We start from the raw sequence: 19,567 nt of genomic DNA on the forward strand, positions 1-19,567 counted from the left end.
GCTGTCTGCAGAGCACATCAGTGCACAACCACACATCACACCACAGCTGGCTCATTATCAGTCTCATCATTTCTGTGCTCTTCTGGAGAACCTCTGCTATCAAAAGCTTGACAGCATTACTCCCTCATGTAGAACCTCCATCTACATCCAAGCTCAACACTTGGTTAAGCCTCCAAAACTCAACTTTTTGCTGATGTTCCCCCATATCATTTCTCAGCTCTTCAGCCTCCCCATGCCCAGGTTTCCTCATCGAGCACAAACCATCGATATTTGGGGATATCAATCCCCACAGCCCACAAACTCAGGTGTATGTTTGGCGGCCCTGCCAGGCAGGGGGGAGTTGGAACTACATGATCCTTGAGGTCCCTTCCAACCCGGGTCATTCTGTGATTCTATGGGGGCTGTGGGGTTTATGGAGTCTCTATGGGTCTCTATGGGGATCTATGGGGTCTCTATGGGGGGCTGGAACAACATGATCCTTGAGGTCCCTTCCAACCCGGCTCATTCTGTGTGAAACTCATCTTCTAACGGGCTTCTACGTTTGTGGCAATACTAACACGATGACAGGAGGCAGAGTTCGGCATTGAGGGAACAGCAGATGAAGAAGCAAAGGGCACAGAGCTGTGCAGAGCTTACAGCTCATCACACAGCGGGTTTAGAGCTGCGCCCTGACGGCGGGAGGCGCCATCTTCCCACCCCGCCCCGCCGCCCCCTGCCACAAGATGGCGGCTCCCCCGTCCCTCAGTCACTCACCCCACACAGCCCGGCCCGGCCCGGTTTCCACACGCTTCTCTTTGCTCCTCAACTCCGGTAACGTTTAACAAACCGGCGGTGGGCACAGCGCATGTCTGGATGTGCCGGTAGCGGCTCCAGGCCCCGGCTCCGATGGGGGTAAGGAGGGGCCGGGCAGAGCGGGCGGGGCTGGGAGGGGACGGGGCGGCTCCGGCCGTCCGAAATGGGAATATGGACACAGCCCCGATTAGTAAGGGAGCTCCTTACCTTGTGTATGGCCCAAAATATTCATGTATGCAACCTCAGATTCATTTTTGTGGCTTATAGAACATCCCCTGTTGGGCACAGTGTGTGTCTTAGTCGAGTGTTTTGCCATGTACTTCCACCCTCACAACACCCATCCTGAGGTATATGGGATAGAAAGTGCTAAGCGTCCTAACTAAGAACACACACTTCATTGGTGGTCAGACAGCAAGAGAAAACTGCTTGACTATACTTAACGAGTCTCTGTATCTTATTAGGAAGGATTTAAGGTAATTCACAGAAATGAATCACAGAATGACCCGGGTTGGAAGGGACCTCAAGGATCATGGAGTTCCAACCCCCCTGCCTGGCAGGGCCACCAAACATACACATTTACTAGATCAGGTTGCCCAGGAGACTCCATAGACCCCATAGTGCCTGTAGACACCCCATAGAGCCCCATAGAGACCCACTGAACCCCATACAGACCCCATGCAGACCCCATAGAGCCCCACAGATCCCCATAGAGACCCCATAGATCCCCATAGAGATCCCATAGACCCCATAGATCCCCATAGAGACCCCATAGATCCCCATAGAGACCCCATAGATCACGTTGCCCATGGCCCCGTCCAACCTGGCCTTGAACACCTCCAAGGACGGGGCATCCACAACCTCCCTGTGCAGCCTGTTCCAGGGCCTCACCACTCTCCTAGTGAAGAACTTCCCCCTAACATCCAACCTAAATCTTCCCTCTTTTAACTTCAAACCATTTCCCCGTGTCCTGCTATTGTCAGCCCAGAACTAAACATCTCAAACATTAAAGGATATTAAATATCACTTCACAGAGCATTCTCGTGTATGACATTTGATAAAGTCTGAGCCACTCACCCAGCCCTGAGCCCTTACATGCTACAGAAATATTGCCTCGAAAGCTTCTCTTGTCATCTATCACCCTTTCATCTTTGTTAATGTGGAAGCTCGAGTTTCTAATGATCCAATGATACAAAACCCACTTGTTCCTATGAGGTTAACATCTAGTTGCAAGAGCTGCCATCAGAAGGATGGTCATCAGCTTGAGATTTAATGCTGCATAAAGCTTAGAGCAAAGGCTTGTTGGTGCCAACCAAGTCTGTAATGATCTTGTCTCACCTGGTTCGGACTGACACCTTTCCATTTATAACGTCAAGTTTCATGACCGAAATCCCAAACTCACAATCAGAGATGAGGAAATCAGAGAAGTGAACAGCTGGATCAGCTTTGTGTCCTCCTGTTGAGTGGATGCCTTTAAACAAGTTAAACTTGGGGGGCAGAATGAGCTGAAAGGACTTGGGGGGCAGGGAGAGGTTGGACTTGGAATGGGCTGAATGGAGTTGGGGGGCAGAAGGAAGACTATGGACTTGGGGGGCAGAATGGAATGAATGGACTTGGGGGGCAGGATGCGATGGCTGCACTTGGGGGGCAGAATGAGCTGAATGGACTTGGGGGGCAGAAGGACAGGACTGCACTTGGACTTGGGGGGCAGACTGAGAGTGGGTTGCCTACGGGGCTCTATGGGATGTCTGTGGGGCTCTATGGGTATAGAGAGTAAAGTGTTTTGGTACAAACAATGATTCCTGTTGAATCTAGCAAGTGAAGTGGCTGAAAGAATGATCTTTGTGTTCTGGAAGCTGAAGCACAGCTCCATTTCATTTATACAGACAATAGAAAACAGGCTTGTCATCTTCATTATGGTTCAATTTCTTGTATTCTTATTGCAACGTTACAGCTCTAAACACTGTAAGTGCTTCTGGAGAAACAAGTTAAAATAACTCGATTGTATTCAAGTGCTGCGACTACGTACAAAGTGACTTTACAAACCCAGAGCCCGTTCTTTAAGAGTGACTGTTCGGCAGATTCAAGTTGACGCTGATTGATCTAAAAACCACAACACAATTCAGGTTAATCACCATCGAGTGTCATCGAGCAAAAATAGTCTTTATTCAAATCTCATGGAAACAGGGATCACTGCACTTTGCAAGACGGGAGGGGAAAAATAAATTAAAAAATTAATAGAAAACAAAGATATTGTCACAATAGCAGAATATGGAGCTCTATTTTCCCACTGTAAGTATCTTTTTTATCCCCTTTTGTGCTGTTCACAACTTGGGAAGTCCAAAAAAATATGAAACAAAAGTAGTTTGAAACTTAAGACTCAGCACTTGCACTAAATGGCAAACAGCAAAGGGCAGAGATTCAAGGACAAGGATTGAAGCCATTGTACCTACCTATATCAGTCAGCATTGCAATCCCATAGACCCACTGATACCTATCAGTCATTGCAATCCCATAGACCCACTGATACCTATCAGTCATTGCAATCCCATAGACCCTCTAAGGTGCAGCACTCGCTCCCTGCAAAGCTCCTGGACAATGGGGCCATTTCAGTGATGTAGGAAGAACTGTGTCCTAAGGGAACCTTGTATTGAATAGAGCTGAACAGCCTGGCACCAGGGAGCATTACAGGGAGTGAGCACTGCCACTGACAGTGACACACACTACGGGGCAGTTAAAAATATACAGCATGGACATGTTCTCTACTTCAATCACTTGTGCTACAACTACCAACACGTACAAAAGATTTCTCTGACTGTTCCAAGTTTGCTTGCAGCAAGGTTAGGATCTGGAGCGAGACCTCGACCGTGATTGGGAGTGTGACCTAGAGGCAGACCTAGACCTGGAGTGGGACCGAGGTTTTGAAACAGATTTTGACCTGGAACGGGAATCGGATTTGACATTTGGTTTTGACTTGGAAATAGACCTAGACCTGGAGCGAGACGCCACGTGGGCAGCTGCATTTTCACCCTCAGCTTTAGCTTCCTTTTTGTCAGACTCTGATTTTAGATGCTCCTTTTCTTTGGACACTGAACGCTCACGGCTGTCCTTCCTCTTTTTCTTGCTACTCGCTTTGCTGTCTCTCTTGCTGCGCCTCTTGCTTTTCTCACTCTTGCTGCAGCTCCTGCTTCTACTCCTGCTCTCATCCCTGCTTCTCTTCCTATTTTTCCTCTTCTCCTTACTGTGGCTCCTGCTCCTACTCTCATTCCTGCTCTTGCTCCTACTTCTAACTTTGCTAATGCTCTTTTCCCTCTCTTTGCTTCTACTCCTCAAGCTCTCCCTCGTCTCTCCCCTGTCCTTGCTTCCACTCCTGCTCCTACTCTTTTCCTTGCTGCGGCTCCTGCTCTTTTCTTTCTCATCGCTGTTATGGAGAGCGCCCTCAGATTTATCTTTACTTTTGTTCCGCGATTTCTCTGCGCTCCTGCTGCGACTCCTACTTTTATCCTCTTTACTTGGAGTCCTGCTTTTCTCTTTTTGGCCTCTGCTACGGCTCTTGCTTCGACTACGGCTCTTGCTTCTGGAACGGGACACAGACCTGAAAAGGCAAAAGCAACAGACAGCTCCACTTCAGTGCAGCCTGGATTTGACAGGTGCTTAAATACCGTGCACGAGTTAGGATAAAGAAAAACACTTCACTTAAGTGAGAAGCATCATCCTAAATTAAGTGACTAACCCCCATTTCTTTCACCACAAAGACATACCTGGATCTTGATCTGCTCTTGGAGCGGCTGCTGCTGGCACTGCGGCTCCGGCTCTTATGAGAATGCCGGCTTCGAGAGCGAGACCTAGAACACAATCAATCAGCTCAACGTCAGCATGTGCCCGTGGGGAGCTTCTGGTCTCCTGCAGGTAAAAGCCCACAGCATTAAAGCACCTTTCAAGGTCTCCTGGACTTTTAAATAAACCTTGGAATCCTTATGCAGGAGACACAACACACCAATGTTTGCTTCACTAAAAGGCTGCAAAAGGTCCACTTTATTTTGCAGCTTATTATTATGAACCAGATATACAGCTTCTATCTGCTGACCTGCACACAACACTCAGGAGTGAAGACATGAGAACAGCAGGAATCTCAACAGATTGAGAGGAAAATCAACATGAAATGGAGCTTTACATCTGTGAATGTTTTGCAAACAGTAGAAGGTTGCCTGAATTTTATTACACAGTTCTGTCCTCAAATGGAATGTGGCAGTGCTGATCAATACAAAGTAAGCAGTACATCTCTACAAACAGGGAATGGATGGGGTTTCCAAACTGAGGAAGAACTGTGAGTCCTGGTGCCTAGAGCAGAACACAGTGTTCAGAACCGTAGTGTTAGAAATACCTTCTGCTTCATTCTCTATGCACAGCTCCACCTGCCACACAGCATTCCTCTGCAAGAAAGGAAGGACTACAGACTTAATGGAGTTGGGAAGAGCAGTAGCATGCGGCCGTGTATTTAGATAGCTGAGACATACATTCACTAAAGAAAACACTTCTGATACGAGATTTCTCTTGGTGACTTCCTGGTAACTCTTAAGTTCCCCAAAACTTCATTTACTGAGAAGCCAGAACACTTCCAAGGTGTTTTAGAACCCACTTCATGTTCATATAATTGCAGTTAGATTCAGCCTCAGTGACGCCACTAGGAAACATACCTTGAATGGCTTCGGCTTCTGGAGTAAGAGCGGCGCCGTCTTGATCCAGGTCTGTCTTCCACTAATCTAATCTTTCTGCCATTTACTTCTGTCCCGTCCAGCTTTTCAAGGGCTCTTTTCATGTCAGAATAGGATTTGAACTCAATCACACCTTCATTTTTCCTTCCTTTGTGTGCATCTGCATATGTCACTTCCCCTGCCTGACGCATATAATCCTAGAGGAAGAGGACAGAATAACCATTGCCTCATATCCAGAGTCAGGCTTCCAGGCTCTACTCATCTCAGTGATGCTTGCACAGCCTCTTCTAGTCACACTGATGTCAGCAAGGGTTTTAAACAAAGAGCATTTGCGGTACCAAAGCCAAAAGTTCCTGAGCAAGCCAAGTAACACACTAAAATTTCACAGATTTTGTGTGATAACAACTAAGGCAGCACTGATAATTCAAGCCAAATAATTTAAGGTCTCCCATCTAAAGTCTAATGTCAGTATGGTTGGGCTATGATAAATCACAGAAGTGTTTCGAGAAATAGATGCTTGTTCTCTAAATCCTGTTTTCAAAGGTAACTTGGGGAAAGGAACACCCTTAAAGGTTGAATATGAGAAGGCCTCACACAGACAAGAAGGCTATAAAGCAAGCAGACTTCCCTTTGTCTTCCACCTAGGTAGTAAATCTCACTCTGCTGGAAGAAACCCCCACACAAATAGGAGCTGAATTCATTTTCCCACTTCATGCTACCTGGCTTCTCTGTTTCAATTACTAAGCAGGTCTGTCCTGCTCAGAGCAAGCTGTCCCAGGGCCATCTCAGCCAATATCTACTTCAGCTGCAATGGAAACAGCGCACAGAGATTTGGTTCAGTCTGTTTTTGGCCCAGCTACTCCCATCTTAATTACACTACAACGAAAGCTATTCAGAGAAGCAATGCATCCAGTAGAGAATTAATCATGCCATGCTCTACTTACAATTTTTAATACCAGAAGCAAAGACAAGCTACTGATGGTGTGAAGCATTAACAAAAGACATTTGAAGAATCTCAGTACGTACCTGAACTAGTGTTACACATTCAATTACAGACCAGTCTGTACTACGTCAAAGTTTGTTTAGAACAAATTTTACACATCCTTAAAAGAGAACCATAAAAAAAGCGTGCCTGTAAGAACAAGTGTTTTCAACCATTGCTGCTAAGTTCAATAAGGAAACACTGTCTTCCTGCACCTACTATTGGAATGCTGCTCCCTATCCTGCCCCTCTAGTCCACTATGCAGATAATCACAGGTCGACACCACATCCAGGGGACTCAGACACAGTGTTACCCAACATTTCCACTGCTGAGAATTGCTTTCCATTCCTTCCAACTTTGAGACAATGTTTACTTTAGGCAGAGCTGGTTGCTCATTTGGGAAGCATCCTCTCCCTGAAACAGCCTTTAAAGCAATTTTTCACGCTGTGGAAATTTTTAAGAGAGGAATTGTGCAACAACGAGGCTATCTTTTCCCAAACAGCTCTCAGAAGCTGATGGTTAATTTCCAAATAGACATGGGCAAGCTCCTTTGTCTCTGCTGACTCCTACCATGGCCAGAGTAAAGTGTTTCCATAGGGCTTAACCATAATAATCAGCTGTAAGTGATGGTTTCTTAAGGCAAACATTCTCCTCCCACCACCTGAGGACACCAAGCCTGCAACTGCAGCTCCCAATGTTGCATGCCACACTAATGACTTTGTATACACAAATACACCTCAAGACTGACTTAATGTGTGTATTGCTTCAAAAAAATCTACTTGTTTGCCTATGAGCACACCGATTTACTGACACGTTGGAGTTAAAAAAGCCAGGCGTATGAGTTTTCTTTGATGAAACACAAGCTAACTTTTTTACCCTTTGTGCTCTTTAACAGAGAAAGGGTAAAGAAAGGGGCCCCATACCTTAAGATCTTGCCAACTGCAGCGGCTTGACAAATTTTCCACAATCAATCTGTATTCTGTACGGGTAGGAGGACCGTACTTATCTCTTCCGCTTCTTCTATAACCATATCCACCTTTAGGAGGTGACAAGCAGACAGCAGTACTTCAAGCAGGGAAATGGAGCACTCAGTCTACACCCCCCCAACAAAAAACGTTCTGCCCCATCTGTTTCCATATGCATTCCAAATTCACACCCACACGAGTCTAAAAAGAATAAATCCCCCTTGTATAAAACGTCACAAAGACCCAGAGAGTTTAAAATTATTACAAGCCCATAATTAAAGCTACGTACAGAAATATAATTAAGTTAAAATTAACATGCAATTAAGTTATCTTTAAAACAGATTGAAAGAAGAAACCAAATTAAACCAGTTTACTAATGTTACTTACATTGCTTATAAGTTTTCTGAGTATTTGATATGAATAAAGATTTTCAGGCACCTATTTCAGATTAATCTCATCTGTCTCTAACCCTTGGGATCCTCACCACCCAGGTCTAATGGGAAAAGGTTGCAGTTGTCACATGGCTTCCTTTTTTTGGTCAGCCAAGGGCCACAAGTTCAAAGAGTCACTCATGGAAAGGTAACCCAAGGTCAGCAAATGGAACAGGCAGTCATCTTAGCCTCAAAGGACTCTTAATTAAAACATTGAGGTCTTTGTTAAAGCTATGTTCAACATCACATTGCAAAGAAATCATTAAAATAGTTAAACAAAACGATAATAAAATAGTACAAGAAAGCGCGTTTATTCATTTATCCATTAAAACAGTTTAATACAACAAGTTAAATATTCAGATCAACAAGTTACATTTACAGTTACAAATCGCTATTCACAACTTCATATCATTTTCTTGTAAAATTACTTAATAATAATAATAATGCAAAAGTATTTTATTTAAAATAAGTCACTGATACAAATGCATTGTAGTGCTTACTGCGTCCAGAACCATAACTGCTGTCACGACGTGGGCCTCTGGCATGCTCAACGATCACTCTTTCCCCACATAGATCTTTACCATTTAGCTCATAAACAGCATCATCTGCATCTCGCAGGTCATCGAATTCAACGAAGCCATACCTGGAGAGACAGGGGGAGAAAACAAAGAGACAAGAATCACTTAAAACTGAGCCTGGGGTCTTTGTGCTCGCAATAGCTCTCTCTGCAGAACCACATGGTGGTACCTCTCATCCTTTAGGTGAACACCAGCTGCATTCCTGGTTCTGCTGAGAAGCTGTGTTAATTGAAGTACCCCACGTGGAAATGCTCACCTACCTATGCGAATACAGTCTGTATGCTGTGCTCAAAAGGCCAAACAAAACAAATATGAAGTCAGGAAAAGGGGTTTTCTTTGGCTCTTAAATAGACACATTTTACTCTTGACTGTGGGCAGTAACAGCCCAGAAGGCACTTGATGCCCACCAGATTTCTACAAGCCCAACGCTTCAGAGAACAGGCAGAGACCAGACCTTGCTATGAGATTAAAAAAGAATCCAGCAACAGGAACCAGAAATGAATTCCTGGGGTGAACAGAAGCCACCTGCAGCCAACACAGTGCAAAGACAGCCCAAAGAATCACAGAACCCAGGCTGGAAAACACCTCCAAGATCATCTGTCCAACCATCCACCTACCACCAAGATTGGCCACTGCACCATGTCCTTAAGTTTTGTTGTTGTCCATCCACCAAAACACCCTCAAGACGATCCCACAGAGAGGATTGTGACTGGCCAAACATCATCTGAAAGCACTGGACTGACTTCTTCTTTCTCACCTGCTCCAAAAGGAAGGTCTACGTATCTACCCCTATGCTGTTCATCCTATTCACCAAGGAGAGCAATAGCACAGAAGTAGCCCTAGAATAAGATGGGTCAGCAACACCAAAATCACACTCAATACCACTCGTAAATGAAAGTAATGCTGATCCACCTGTTAAATATGTATAATATTGCACTGGATGATCCAAACCCATGAATTAAACCCATTCAAAAGCAGTTTTACACCAGAGAAAGCCACAACTGCTGACACAGCTTTAACTACAGCAATCTGAACCTGCTGTTATTTGACAGCAGTGCAAGTAAATCTTTTAAACATCTACTATTACTACTACATACGTGGCATAAAATTACTTACTAAAAACGTCAACACAATTTACTCCAGATAATGTGAAGCTACACCATTTTCTGCTCTAGGATAAGAGGGGGGAAAAGAAATTGGAAGAGAATTTAACAGCTTACAGTCCACTCTAATTCATGTGATGGCTTTGAGTCCTCCTGCTCCTACAGTCAGGACAGGGAATATCAGGGTGCTCAAAAGGAAAAGCATCTTCAGACGGCTTGAAACATAACAGTCATTTCAATGAGTTATTGAATTACAACCTCAGAAAACATCCAAATTTCAGTGTTTGAAAGTGCTTCAGTAATGCTAAACATTGCGACCAATGGTCTGCCAGCAGAACTGAACACCTTAAATCAACAGGAAAATAAAGTCTCATCTTATTTATCTCCATTAATATCAAGGAAGAGAAATGCATGAAGCCTCTGAACGATAAGAGCAGCTCAGTGGAGTTGTCGCTCCTGCCATCCAGCTGTGCTGGGTGTCACCATTTCGTGCCACCAAGTTGATTTTTAATACCGGCTGCTCTCACTGAAGTTAAACATTTTGCAGGGAAATCAAATCACTTCTTTAGGCAACAAACACACTTTTTGAACTTAGAGAGATGAAAGAATCGAAGCTCGAAGCTTTCGGCTTTGATCTCTGCTCCTCAACGCATTGCAGGAGTTACATCCCTCCTCTTACAAGGATTTCTCCAAGGCGAAGCCATGAACACCAGAAGCTGCTCAGGGTGATGCAGGGCAGGTAAGTACACAGACAGAATTATTTGTTAAAGCAAGTATGATTGCAAATTAGTCTCACCGCCAGCAAAAGCTTCCAGCTTTCAAGTTATTACTGCTGGTTTTTCCTCAGAAGATAAAAAAAAAAAAGCAGGCTGAAAAGTCCAATTTTCTGGTCACTTAATACACACAACTGCCGTGCACAGCTCCAGATGTCCGTGAAGTCCTGAGTAGGAAAATATGTGAGAACTATATGAGCATAGAACCAGAAACTTCAAACAGGAATGGAAGGAGCTACAAGGAGGAGATGTTCATTCTCTGGCTGTTCCCTCAGGTAAACGTTGTTCAAAGACTTTGAACTGCAAGCTTAAGTTACAACTAGCAGCAAGCAAGACCCAGCAAAGCCTTCAGAACTCCACTGTATCACATTCCAGTCTCTCTTACTGCTGAAGCACTTCAGCTTAGCTGCTAAAATACTGACAGGCTGATCTCCTGCAGGCTGAGAACTGCCAACAACCCACCAGCTTCCAGAAGAAACTGAAAGACTCTACAGAATGAAACACCGTGCAGTCATTTTTAATCGTTTGCTAAGCGCTACTAAAAATAAGCTGACAAGAAAGGATCATTGGGCAAACAAAGCGATGGAGCAAACACTGAACACGAGGCAAACTCGAGCAGAACAGCAGCAAATCTGATGGTTTGAGTTGATGCCCAACTGGAATCGAAGCACGAGCCACCAGGAGACCTGCAGCTTCAGGATAACACCCTAAAAAGAGTTCATCCTAGAAACACATGCAGAGCTCTATCTAACCCACAGCTGGAGTAACCTACTATAGAAACAGCAGGCAGCAAGGCAGATGATCACACCAAGTTTCCTGCATCCCTCCAGTTATCCACAGCCTTTGAACTCACCCCAAGTGAACTTTAGTGTCACATTCAGGGTACCTGCACTGTAGGTATAGGCTGTGTCTTCCCTTTCACTCTGCAGCCCGTTGCAGTTGGCACTCAGGGTATCCTAAGTGATGCTTCCAGCTTTGGCCACCTGAGCTCAATGCAGCTCTCCATTGAGCACTTCTAAATGCATTACAGGGCCGATTCTTAAAAGACATTTCTCAATACTGAAAGAGGACAAGCCCATTAGGTGTATCAGAGCTATTTGGTAGATCTATATCTGCTAACGAAGGATGTTCTCCCCCACTGACATCTGCCTATATAGCAGAAGCATTTCCTACAGAGGTTTTATCAACATGAAAACAAGATACTCCTTGAGCTTCAACAATGTGCAACTGAATATCTGAGCAGGCTAAAATATTATCCGGCTAAAGCACCAATATGTGCCCACTTCTTTGTTTTAATAACTGCTTTGATTTGTCTTATGAACCTGTTATACATCCACCTCCCAGTGGATGCCCTATAGAGCCACACAGACCCTAAGCCATCCCAACCTCCAGCTCACCCCAACGGCACCAGCACCACCTGTCCCGCCCCCACCCCCCCCGTTACAATGGAAACCAACACACCTCAACCCCACCATGTAACCCCCAAACCCCCTCACATCCCCCCAAAACCCCTCACAACCCCCCAAAGCCCCTCAACATCCCCTCCATCCCCCTCCACATCCCCCCAACCCCCTCAACCCCAACCCCCCCAACCCACAACCCCTCAAACCCCCCTAATCCCCCAAACCCCCTCATATCACTCCAAAGCCCCCCCACACATCCCTCCACAACCCCTCAAACCCCCCTACATGCCCCAAACCCCTCACACCCCCCCCCAAACCCCCTAAATCCCCCCAGACCCCCTCACATCCCCCCAGTCCCCCTCACATCCCCCCAAACCCCCTCACAAACCCCCAACAAACCCCCTCACATCCCTCCCAAACCCCCCTACACCCCCCCAAGCCCCTCACATTGCTCCCCACGCCCCCTAACACGCCCACCCGAACCCCCCCACAATTCCCCAAACCTCCCACATCACCCCTACATCCCCCAACCCCCCATCCCCCCAACCTCCCCCAAAGCCCCCCCAAAACCCCACACACAACTCCCAAAACCCCCTCAAACCCCCCAAATCCCCCCAAACCCCCCCAAAAGCCCCCAAATCCCCTCATACACCCCAAACCCCCCCATAATCCACCCCAATTCCCCCTACATCACCCCAAAAAACTTCCCTCACAATTCCCCCAAACCCCCCCACACCCCTCAGACCCCCCCACATCCCCCAAACCCCCCAATCCCCCTCATAACCCCCCAAGCCCCCTCAAACCCCCCCAAACCCCCTTCAAACCCCTCCAAGACCCCCTCAAACCCCCCATAACCCCTAAACCCCCCCCCCCGCAACCCCCCAAGCCCGCCTCATAAGCCCCAAAAACCCCCCACATCCCCCCAACCCCATCACCCCCCCCTCAACCCTCTCACACCCCAAACCCTCTACATCCCACAAACCCCCACCCCCATCTCCCCAAGCCCCCAACCCCTACACCCCCCCCAAACCCCCTTCCCCATCCCTCCCATCCGCCACCTCCCCTCACAGCGAGGCCCAGCCCTCCTCACAAGGCCGCCGCTTTGCGTAAGGCCGGGACCGAACCGCTCTGTACCGACCAACCGTGCCGAACCGAGCCGTGCTCACCCGTTCTTCAGATCCACCTCGAGGATTTTGCCGTAGCCCTTGAAGAAACGCTCCACATCCCGCTCCCTCGCCTGGTAACTGAGCCGGCCGATGTACACCCGCGGCATCGCGCCCGGGGGGGGGGCGGCGCCAAACGGCGACGTAACGTCACGACGTCGCGCAGCGCTGAGTGTGGGGGGGGAATACGTCAGCGTAAGCCACGCCCACCTGTCTGCCTCATGGCTCTTAAAAGGGTCATGGCAGAAGTGGGCCCACCTCATGGCTCTTAAAAGGGGCATGGCAGCAGTGGGCCCACCTGGTCTAAAATACTGACCCCAGTGTTAGGGTCCAGGGGGTCACCTCATCATGGGATTCCACCCCAATGTTAGGGGCCATCTCACCATGGGGTTCCACCCACACCGCAGCAGACTGTTCTAACGTTAATTAAATGCCGCGGATCTCAGTGCCTCATTCTTTTACTCCCTATCAGAAGACCCCAAAAGCCTGATTTTTGCCCCCAAGAATGTGAAGAGGGACTGTAATTGTTGTTCAAAACAAGAAACCCATCCAAGCACAGAGCTGCCCACTCTGCTCTCCATAAGGTCCTGCTCGACGCTCCAGGTGAGCTGACCTAACCCTAACACTAACCCCAAACCCCACAGTGCTAACAGGGCAAAGCCCACCAGCGCCTCCCTATAGGAGCTATGGGATTTCCCAGCCCTGAGCTTGGAACAGGGAGAGTTTACAGGAGCTGTTGGAGCAACAGAATGAGCACATCAATGTTTATTGGCAAAGAGTCTTACAAAAATAGATATATCAAGGCATTGATTTCCAAGAGGTTTCCCTGCGTGTTCCACCATCAGAAGTTGGGGTGGTTCAGTAACAGCAGTAAAACTGAATTCAAGTCCAGGGCTTGGCAAAATCACATTGTTGGGGTGAGCCCAGGGGGTAGAAAATGTACCTACATTGTCCCACATAACTCCAGCCTGCATGAATGCCCCAGCATTGAATGTAGGTAGGGAAAAATTAACAATAAAAAAAGGAATAATAATACTAATATCTTCAATAGTGGTTTTGCAATTCAATCTGCTCCTTTCCCTTGAGATGGCTGAGGGAAGAGCCCAGGCTTTCAGCTGCAACAAAGCTAAAATGGGACCCAAGTCTCCCTCCAGAAGCAAACCCAGCCTCTGTTCAGTGCAGCCTCTGTAAAATTCCAGAGGCTTTTAATACCTGAAATAAGAAAAAAAGGAAAAAAAAATAACAATTTTTGCAAGGTCAGAGCAGGAGGATCTGCTTGGAGGAGGTGAAGGGCTGCATAGAGGCTGCCAGGGCCTTCTTGAAGTCCTCCAGGGGGACTGTAGTGCAGGTAGGAGCGCTGAGCTGTCCCTCCCGCACCATCTGGCACAGGGTATCCACCATGCTGGCCATGCTCTGCTTGTCTGTGAAGGAAGAAGGTGGCCCCTGTCACCAGACCTGCCTGCCACCCTGAACGCTGACCCAACCCAAACCCAACCCCAAAGCATCCCTAACCCCAAAGCCTGCAGCTCACCATGGTCCTTCTTCCACTGGGTCATCCAGAAGCCGCGCAGCCTCACGTCCCTGAAGATGAAGGCACTCTGCAGAAACAGGAGATGAGATCTGCCCCCTTCACCCTGCTCTCAAGTTCTTGTCAGCATGAGGAGCATCACACAGGGCTCTAATTTGGGACAGATCCGCTTTGACAGGTTCACACTAATGAAACACCACGTGCTGCAGCACTGAGCTGTGTCTCACTGGGATAAAACCCAGTTTCACATCAAGGAGACACACACAGCCCCGGCATGCAAGAACAGTTTGCACCAGGACAAGTTGGACACTCAGCATCTGTGGGGTTGTTTCAGTGCAGGGACTTCAGAGCTGTCCAAATCTTCCATAAGTGCAACTGAGAGATCTACAGCAGAATGCAAAGCAGCTCATCCCATAACAAACCCAAATAAAGACAGAAATTTGGAGGCTCTGAATGTGACATCCAGGCTGCAGAGCAGCAGAGGATGCATTGAACTCCTGTAGGTGTACCCAAGAGCATCCCTATACTCACCACTGGCACCGTCACAGGCTGCTTTGCCATTCCTCCATAGGTCACCATGGTCCCTTTGGGTCTGCAGGAGGAATAGGGCCTTGGGTTGCCCACAGTCCCCATAGTGCAGCTCTCCCCCATCACACCCCAACCCACATGCCCTGGAGCAGGCTCTGAGCCCACCCCCCCAGCCCAGCTCACTGCAGGTGCCGCAGCATCTCCGTTGTGCTCCTGCCTCCAACGCAGTTCAGGGCAAGCCGGGGCTTTGGGATGCTCTGCAGGAATAAGGAAGGGAGCCCTTCATTAGCACTGTGCAGAGAGCTCCACTAAGCCCATTTGTATTAATGGCTGGGTAAATATATGAAGCGATTAGCGAGTGGCTTAGAGAACTGTATCTATTCCTAATGACTTACAGCCCAGATGTCACGCAGCCTGCCCTGACTCACAATTGCTTATTGCAGGTTTTCCTTTTTGCTACCCCTGCAGCTCCAATCGAGGTACTGAGCTGTGGGGCAGCCTCTCAGATGGCTTCACAATGAGGTACCTTAAATATCTCCTTCATCTCCGGCTTCCTCAATGCATCCTCCGTCACGATGCGGTCTGCACCCAAGGCCAGCAGCCGCTCCATCAGCTGGGGAAGGTCAGGTCTGGAAAGAGAGAGGCCTTGTGAGGCAGAGATCAGGGCATCCCTCCTCCTCTGTGCTGTTCCCTCAGTCAACAAAGTGTGTGACCTTGTCATAAAAGGAGATTAAATTCATTAACCAGGACCTTCCCCATGGAACCGTGCTGGCTGTGACCAATGCTGCACTGCCTTCCAGGTGTTTCTCAATAACTCTCAGAATAATCTCCATCATTTTGCCAGGCACTGAAGTGAATCTGGCAGGCCTGTAATTACCTACAAAAGCCCCAGCGATGCACAGACCACGCAAACAAACCACAGGAGACCGAAATAAAACAGAATCAGATCCCTATGATTGAGTCTTCACCATCTTCTCCTGGCTGAACGTGCTCAGAAGAAACCTCCTGCCCTCACACTGTGCCCAGTGCCTCCTTTCCCCTCTCCCACCCCACAGCACTCACCTGTCCCTCACCACATTAATGGTCCTGATGCCCATGGCCTTTGCAATCTGGATGACAGCCTGCCCCACGCCGCTGTTGGCTGCATTCTGGATGATGGAGTCTCCTGGGGAGCACAGGTTTGGCACAGCCACGTGAGCTCACACCCCCACCCTCCTGCATGACTGCAGCACACAACATACCCGGTGCCAGGCTCTCGAAGTCGGTCAGCATGCGGAACGCCGTGCAGGGGTTGATGCTGAGCGTGGCAGCACACAGCATTGGGATGTCGCTGGGCACCCGCAGCAGGTTGTCCTCGGGGAGCACCGCGTGTGTCCGCCACGTCCCTGGGCAATGGGGAAAAGACACCATTGGGAGACCTTGCACTGTGCCTTAACTCACACTATTGCAGCACAGCCTTGCAGTGCAAGGGGTAAACATCATGTTGTAATATATTAAACCTCTTCCTGAATAGTTGGAGCCAGAATGTTTACATGAGTAAAGAAAGAGAAAGCCAATTGTGTCTGAAACAAGGTGCAGGCTGGATATACTTACATCTGATTTAACCCCTATCATCCACTTACTATTTTTCCCCCCTTTAATGTTTAAAAATCTCACATTCAGATCTTAACTAGATGGCTTTCGGTTTCCCATTAAGTCAAAAAGCCTTTTAAGAAGAAATAGGGAAGGAACAAGCTGTTACACTAAACGGGAACTGACAATTTCTCTGGCCAATTGGCGTGTTGGAGCAGCACGAGAGGCATTTGTTGGAAAATAAATTCCCAAGCTTTCCCATCAGAGCACTATTAGGGAGGAAACTGTAATGAGACAGAACTGCCCTTGCACAGGTTAAACGCTTTATCCTGTGTCTTTACAGAGGCCATCAGCAGCCGTGACAAAACACGCTTGTTTCCAGAGAACAGATTGCTGTGATGCTCTGTAATAGTGCAGAAGGCCCATAAAGGGTTTGCACTATAGAAGAAGTAAATGATTGCTGAATTAAAGCTGAACACACGACTTCAGCACACAGCAGAGAGCGCTGGAGAGATGGGGGCTCTGCATCCCCAGCCCCTATTCAGGCACAGGGCACCCAGGGCCCATCTCCAGACTCACCAAGCCCAGCATCAGCAGGGATGATGCAGTCCCCAGGACGCAGTGCCATCACACCAGGGCCCACCTCCAGCACACGTCCAACACCTTCATTGCCTGCCACGGCCGGCAGCGGGGCCAGGAGGGCATAGGTGCCTGCAGGGAGCAGAGTGAGAGCCACACACAGAGCCAGGATAGGGACTGAAGCACATGGTGGGCAGCAAGGAACTACCTTGGATCATGTTGATGTCGGCCGGGTTGATGGGCGCTGCCAGCATCTTAATGAGGACATCTGAGTGTCCCAGTGCAGGTAGCTCCAGCTCCTTCAGCCTGGTGGGGACACAGGAATTGCAGAGAGGTTCATTCCTGTATTACATCTCCAGTGCATCAGTCATAAGCAAAGCAGTGCTACTTCCCCATTTACATTGCGACACCCAGCAAGAACTAAAATCTCAGTATCTAACAGGGCACTTGCACTGCTCCTCTAGCACATCCTGTCCAGAGGAGGCACCAAACTGTGTTCAGACCCATGGTAAATGCCCTTACACCATAGCTGGGAGAGGCAGAACCCCAAATCATCCAAAGCAAGAGCTTCAAAGCCACCAAGTCAACCCAACCCAATGAGTGCCACCACCCAGCCATGCCCCTGCTAGTCAATATCTTCCCATCACCAAACCACTCAGCCCATTGCTGCTGTGCACGGGGAATTGCCATTCATTTTTTGGCTGCCTTGGGCCACGCACCTTCCAATAAAGAAGACATAGGGGGTGTGCAGGGCCATGCCCCAGTGCCTGCAGATGCATCAAGCAGCAGTCACACCATGACACACAGCGCTGGGATGAGGGAGCTGATGGCTGCCTGACCTGCTGCAGGCCAGGGCAAAGCCATCTCCAGGGACCCATTAGCAAGATGAGGGCAATTTGAGCCACATTTAAGAAGTGAAGGAGGTGGCTGGACCCCGGTGCTGCCAATTTTCAGAGCGGTTATTTGCTGCAATTATGTGCTGCTAAGTGAGTGTCATTAGGAACAACTGCACCGAATTTCCTTCACAGCTTGTCCTGCACTGGCAATGTGGTTTCCCCTTCTCTGTGTGCTGCCCAGGGGGTGGAGCTGCCCTGGGACCCCCACAATGTGTATCCCCCAGAAGCTTCACATCACCCCTATTCTTACCCATGCACCCCCACCTACACCTGCTGCCCCCCATTGCAATACACCCCTTATACACACACTCCCGCACAGCTGCACTCTCTTTGCATCCCCTGCCATAAACCCCCAAACTTCTGAACTCCCAGCATCCCATACAATACACCCCCCTTGTAATGCAGCTCTCCATACTTGCACCCTTTTGCAGTGCACTCCCCCCATTTCAATTTCACCCCCATAACTTCACCCCCTGCAAGAATGCACCCCCTATATCTGCATCCCCTGCAATGAACCCCCTATGCCTATATATGCACCCCCTATATTTGCACCCCGTGCAGTGGACCCCCTATATCTGCACCCCCTATATCTGCAACCCCTATATCTGCATCCCCTATATCTGCAATGGACCCCATATATCTGCACCCCCTATATCTGCACCCCCTGCAATGCACCCCCTATATCTGCACCCCCTATATATGCATCCCCTGCAATGCACCCCCCTATATCTGCAATGCACCCCTATACCTGCACCCCCTATACCTGCACCCCCTATACCTGCACCCCCTATACCTGCATCCCCTATATCTGCACGCCCTATATCTGCACCCCGTGCAATGGACCCCCTATATCTGCACCCCTATATCTGCAATGCACCCCCTATATCTGCATCCCCTATATCTGCTATGCACCCCCTATCTATGCATCCCCTGCAATGCACCCCCTATATCTGCACCCCCTATACCTGCACGCTCTGCTATGCACCCCCTATATCTCCACCCCCTTCAAAGTCCCCCTCTCCCTCCTTACTGCAGGACGTCCTCTGGCTCCCCGTGCCGCTCATAGAGCAGCCCTCGCGGGGGGGTCCCAGCGGCTGCACAGATCGCCCGTACATGGGGATCCCGCATCCCGCGCAGCGCCCGCACCGCCGCCCGCTGCATCCCGGCCCAGCACGGCCCAGCACGGCCTCCGGTATCGTCACGGGGGCAGCCCCACCTCCACCCGGTCGGCTCCGCCCTCGCTTGTCCTTAAGGCGGCCTGGAGTCACGCCGAGCTGTGCCGGGTCGTGCTGTAATGCCGGGCTGTGACATTCGTGTCTCCGGTGACATTCAAGGTCGGGATGGACCGGGCACCCTGATGGAGCTGCTGGTGTTCCTGTGCATAGCAGGGGGTTGGACCACATGGCCTTTAAGGGTCCCTTCCAATTAAAACATGGCAATGATTCTGTGACTCTATGCCATAGCACAACTTACCATGCCATACTGTACCTTACTACCCCATGCCATGCCATACTGTACCTTATTATACCATGCAATGCCATGCCATGCCTTACCATGCCATG

General features: G+C 48.8%; 3 protein-coding genes across 5 annotated transcripts in view; all 3 read right to left on the minus strand.

Moving 5' to 3' along the window:
• The window catches only part of LOC107323920 (lethal(3)malignant brain tumor-like protein 3), a 40,851-nt gene extending 39,938 nt beyond the window's left edge, over positions 1 to 913 (minus strand). For both annotated transcript variants that reach the window (XM_015883482.2, XM_015883477.2), the window contains exon 1: positions 754 to 913. The gene's annotated coding sequence lies outside the window, so the exon portion shown is untranslated. The remainder of the gene's footprint in view (positions 1 to 753) is intronic.
• Positions 914 to 2,916: 2,003 nt separating this feature from the next.
• Positions 2,917 to 13,059, minus strand: SRSF4 (serine and arginine rich splicing factor 4). Of its 2 annotated transcripts, none has more exons than XM_015883655.2 (6): positions 12,906 to 13,059; positions 8,383 to 8,525; positions 7,410 to 7,522; positions 5,487 to 5,701; positions 4,551 to 4,634; positions 2,917 to 4,384 (listed from the first exon to the last, which is right to left on the minus strand). In XM_015883655.2, the coding sequence occupies exons 1-6, from the start codon at positions 13,010 to 13,012 to the stop codon at positions 3,631 to 3,633; spliced, it is 1,416 nt and encodes a 471-aa protein (XP_015739141.1). In that variant the 5' UTR covers positions 13,013 to 13,059; the 3' UTR covers positions 2,917 to 3,630. The 2 variants fall into 2 exon arrangements, with proteins under 2 accessions (XP_015739141.1, XP_015739142.1); XM_015883656.2 differs by lacking the exon at positions 12,906 to 13,059 and adding an exon at positions 9,078 to 10,288.
• A 580-nt stretch (positions 13,060 to 13,639) lies between these two features.
• MECR (mitochondrial trans-2-enoyl-CoA reductase) lies at positions 13,640 to 19,199 on the minus strand. The gene is made up of 10 exons (XM_015883657.2): positions 19,036 to 19,199; positions 17,318 to 17,415; positions 17,110 to 17,241; positions 16,200 to 16,343; positions 16,021 to 16,123; positions 15,485 to 15,587; positions 15,142 to 15,215; positions 14,962 to 15,022; positions 14,434 to 14,500; positions 13,640 to 14,323 (listed from the first exon to the last, which is right to left on the minus strand). Exons 1-10 carry the CDS (start codon positions 19,164 to 19,166, stop codon positions 14,160 to 14,162), a joined length of 1,077 nt encoding a protein of 358 aa, XP_015739143.1. The 5' UTR covers positions 19,167 to 19,199; the 3' UTR covers positions 13,640 to 14,159.
• Positions 19,200 to 19,567: the final 368 nt, after the last annotated feature.

Source organism: Coturnix japonica, chromosome 23, assembly GCF_001577835.2.
Source record: "Coturnix japonica isolate 7356 chromosome 23, Coturnix japonica 2.1, whole genome shotgun sequence".
Lineage (NCBI taxonomy): Eukaryota > Metazoa > Chordata > Aves > Galliformes > Phasianidae > Coturnix > Coturnix japonica.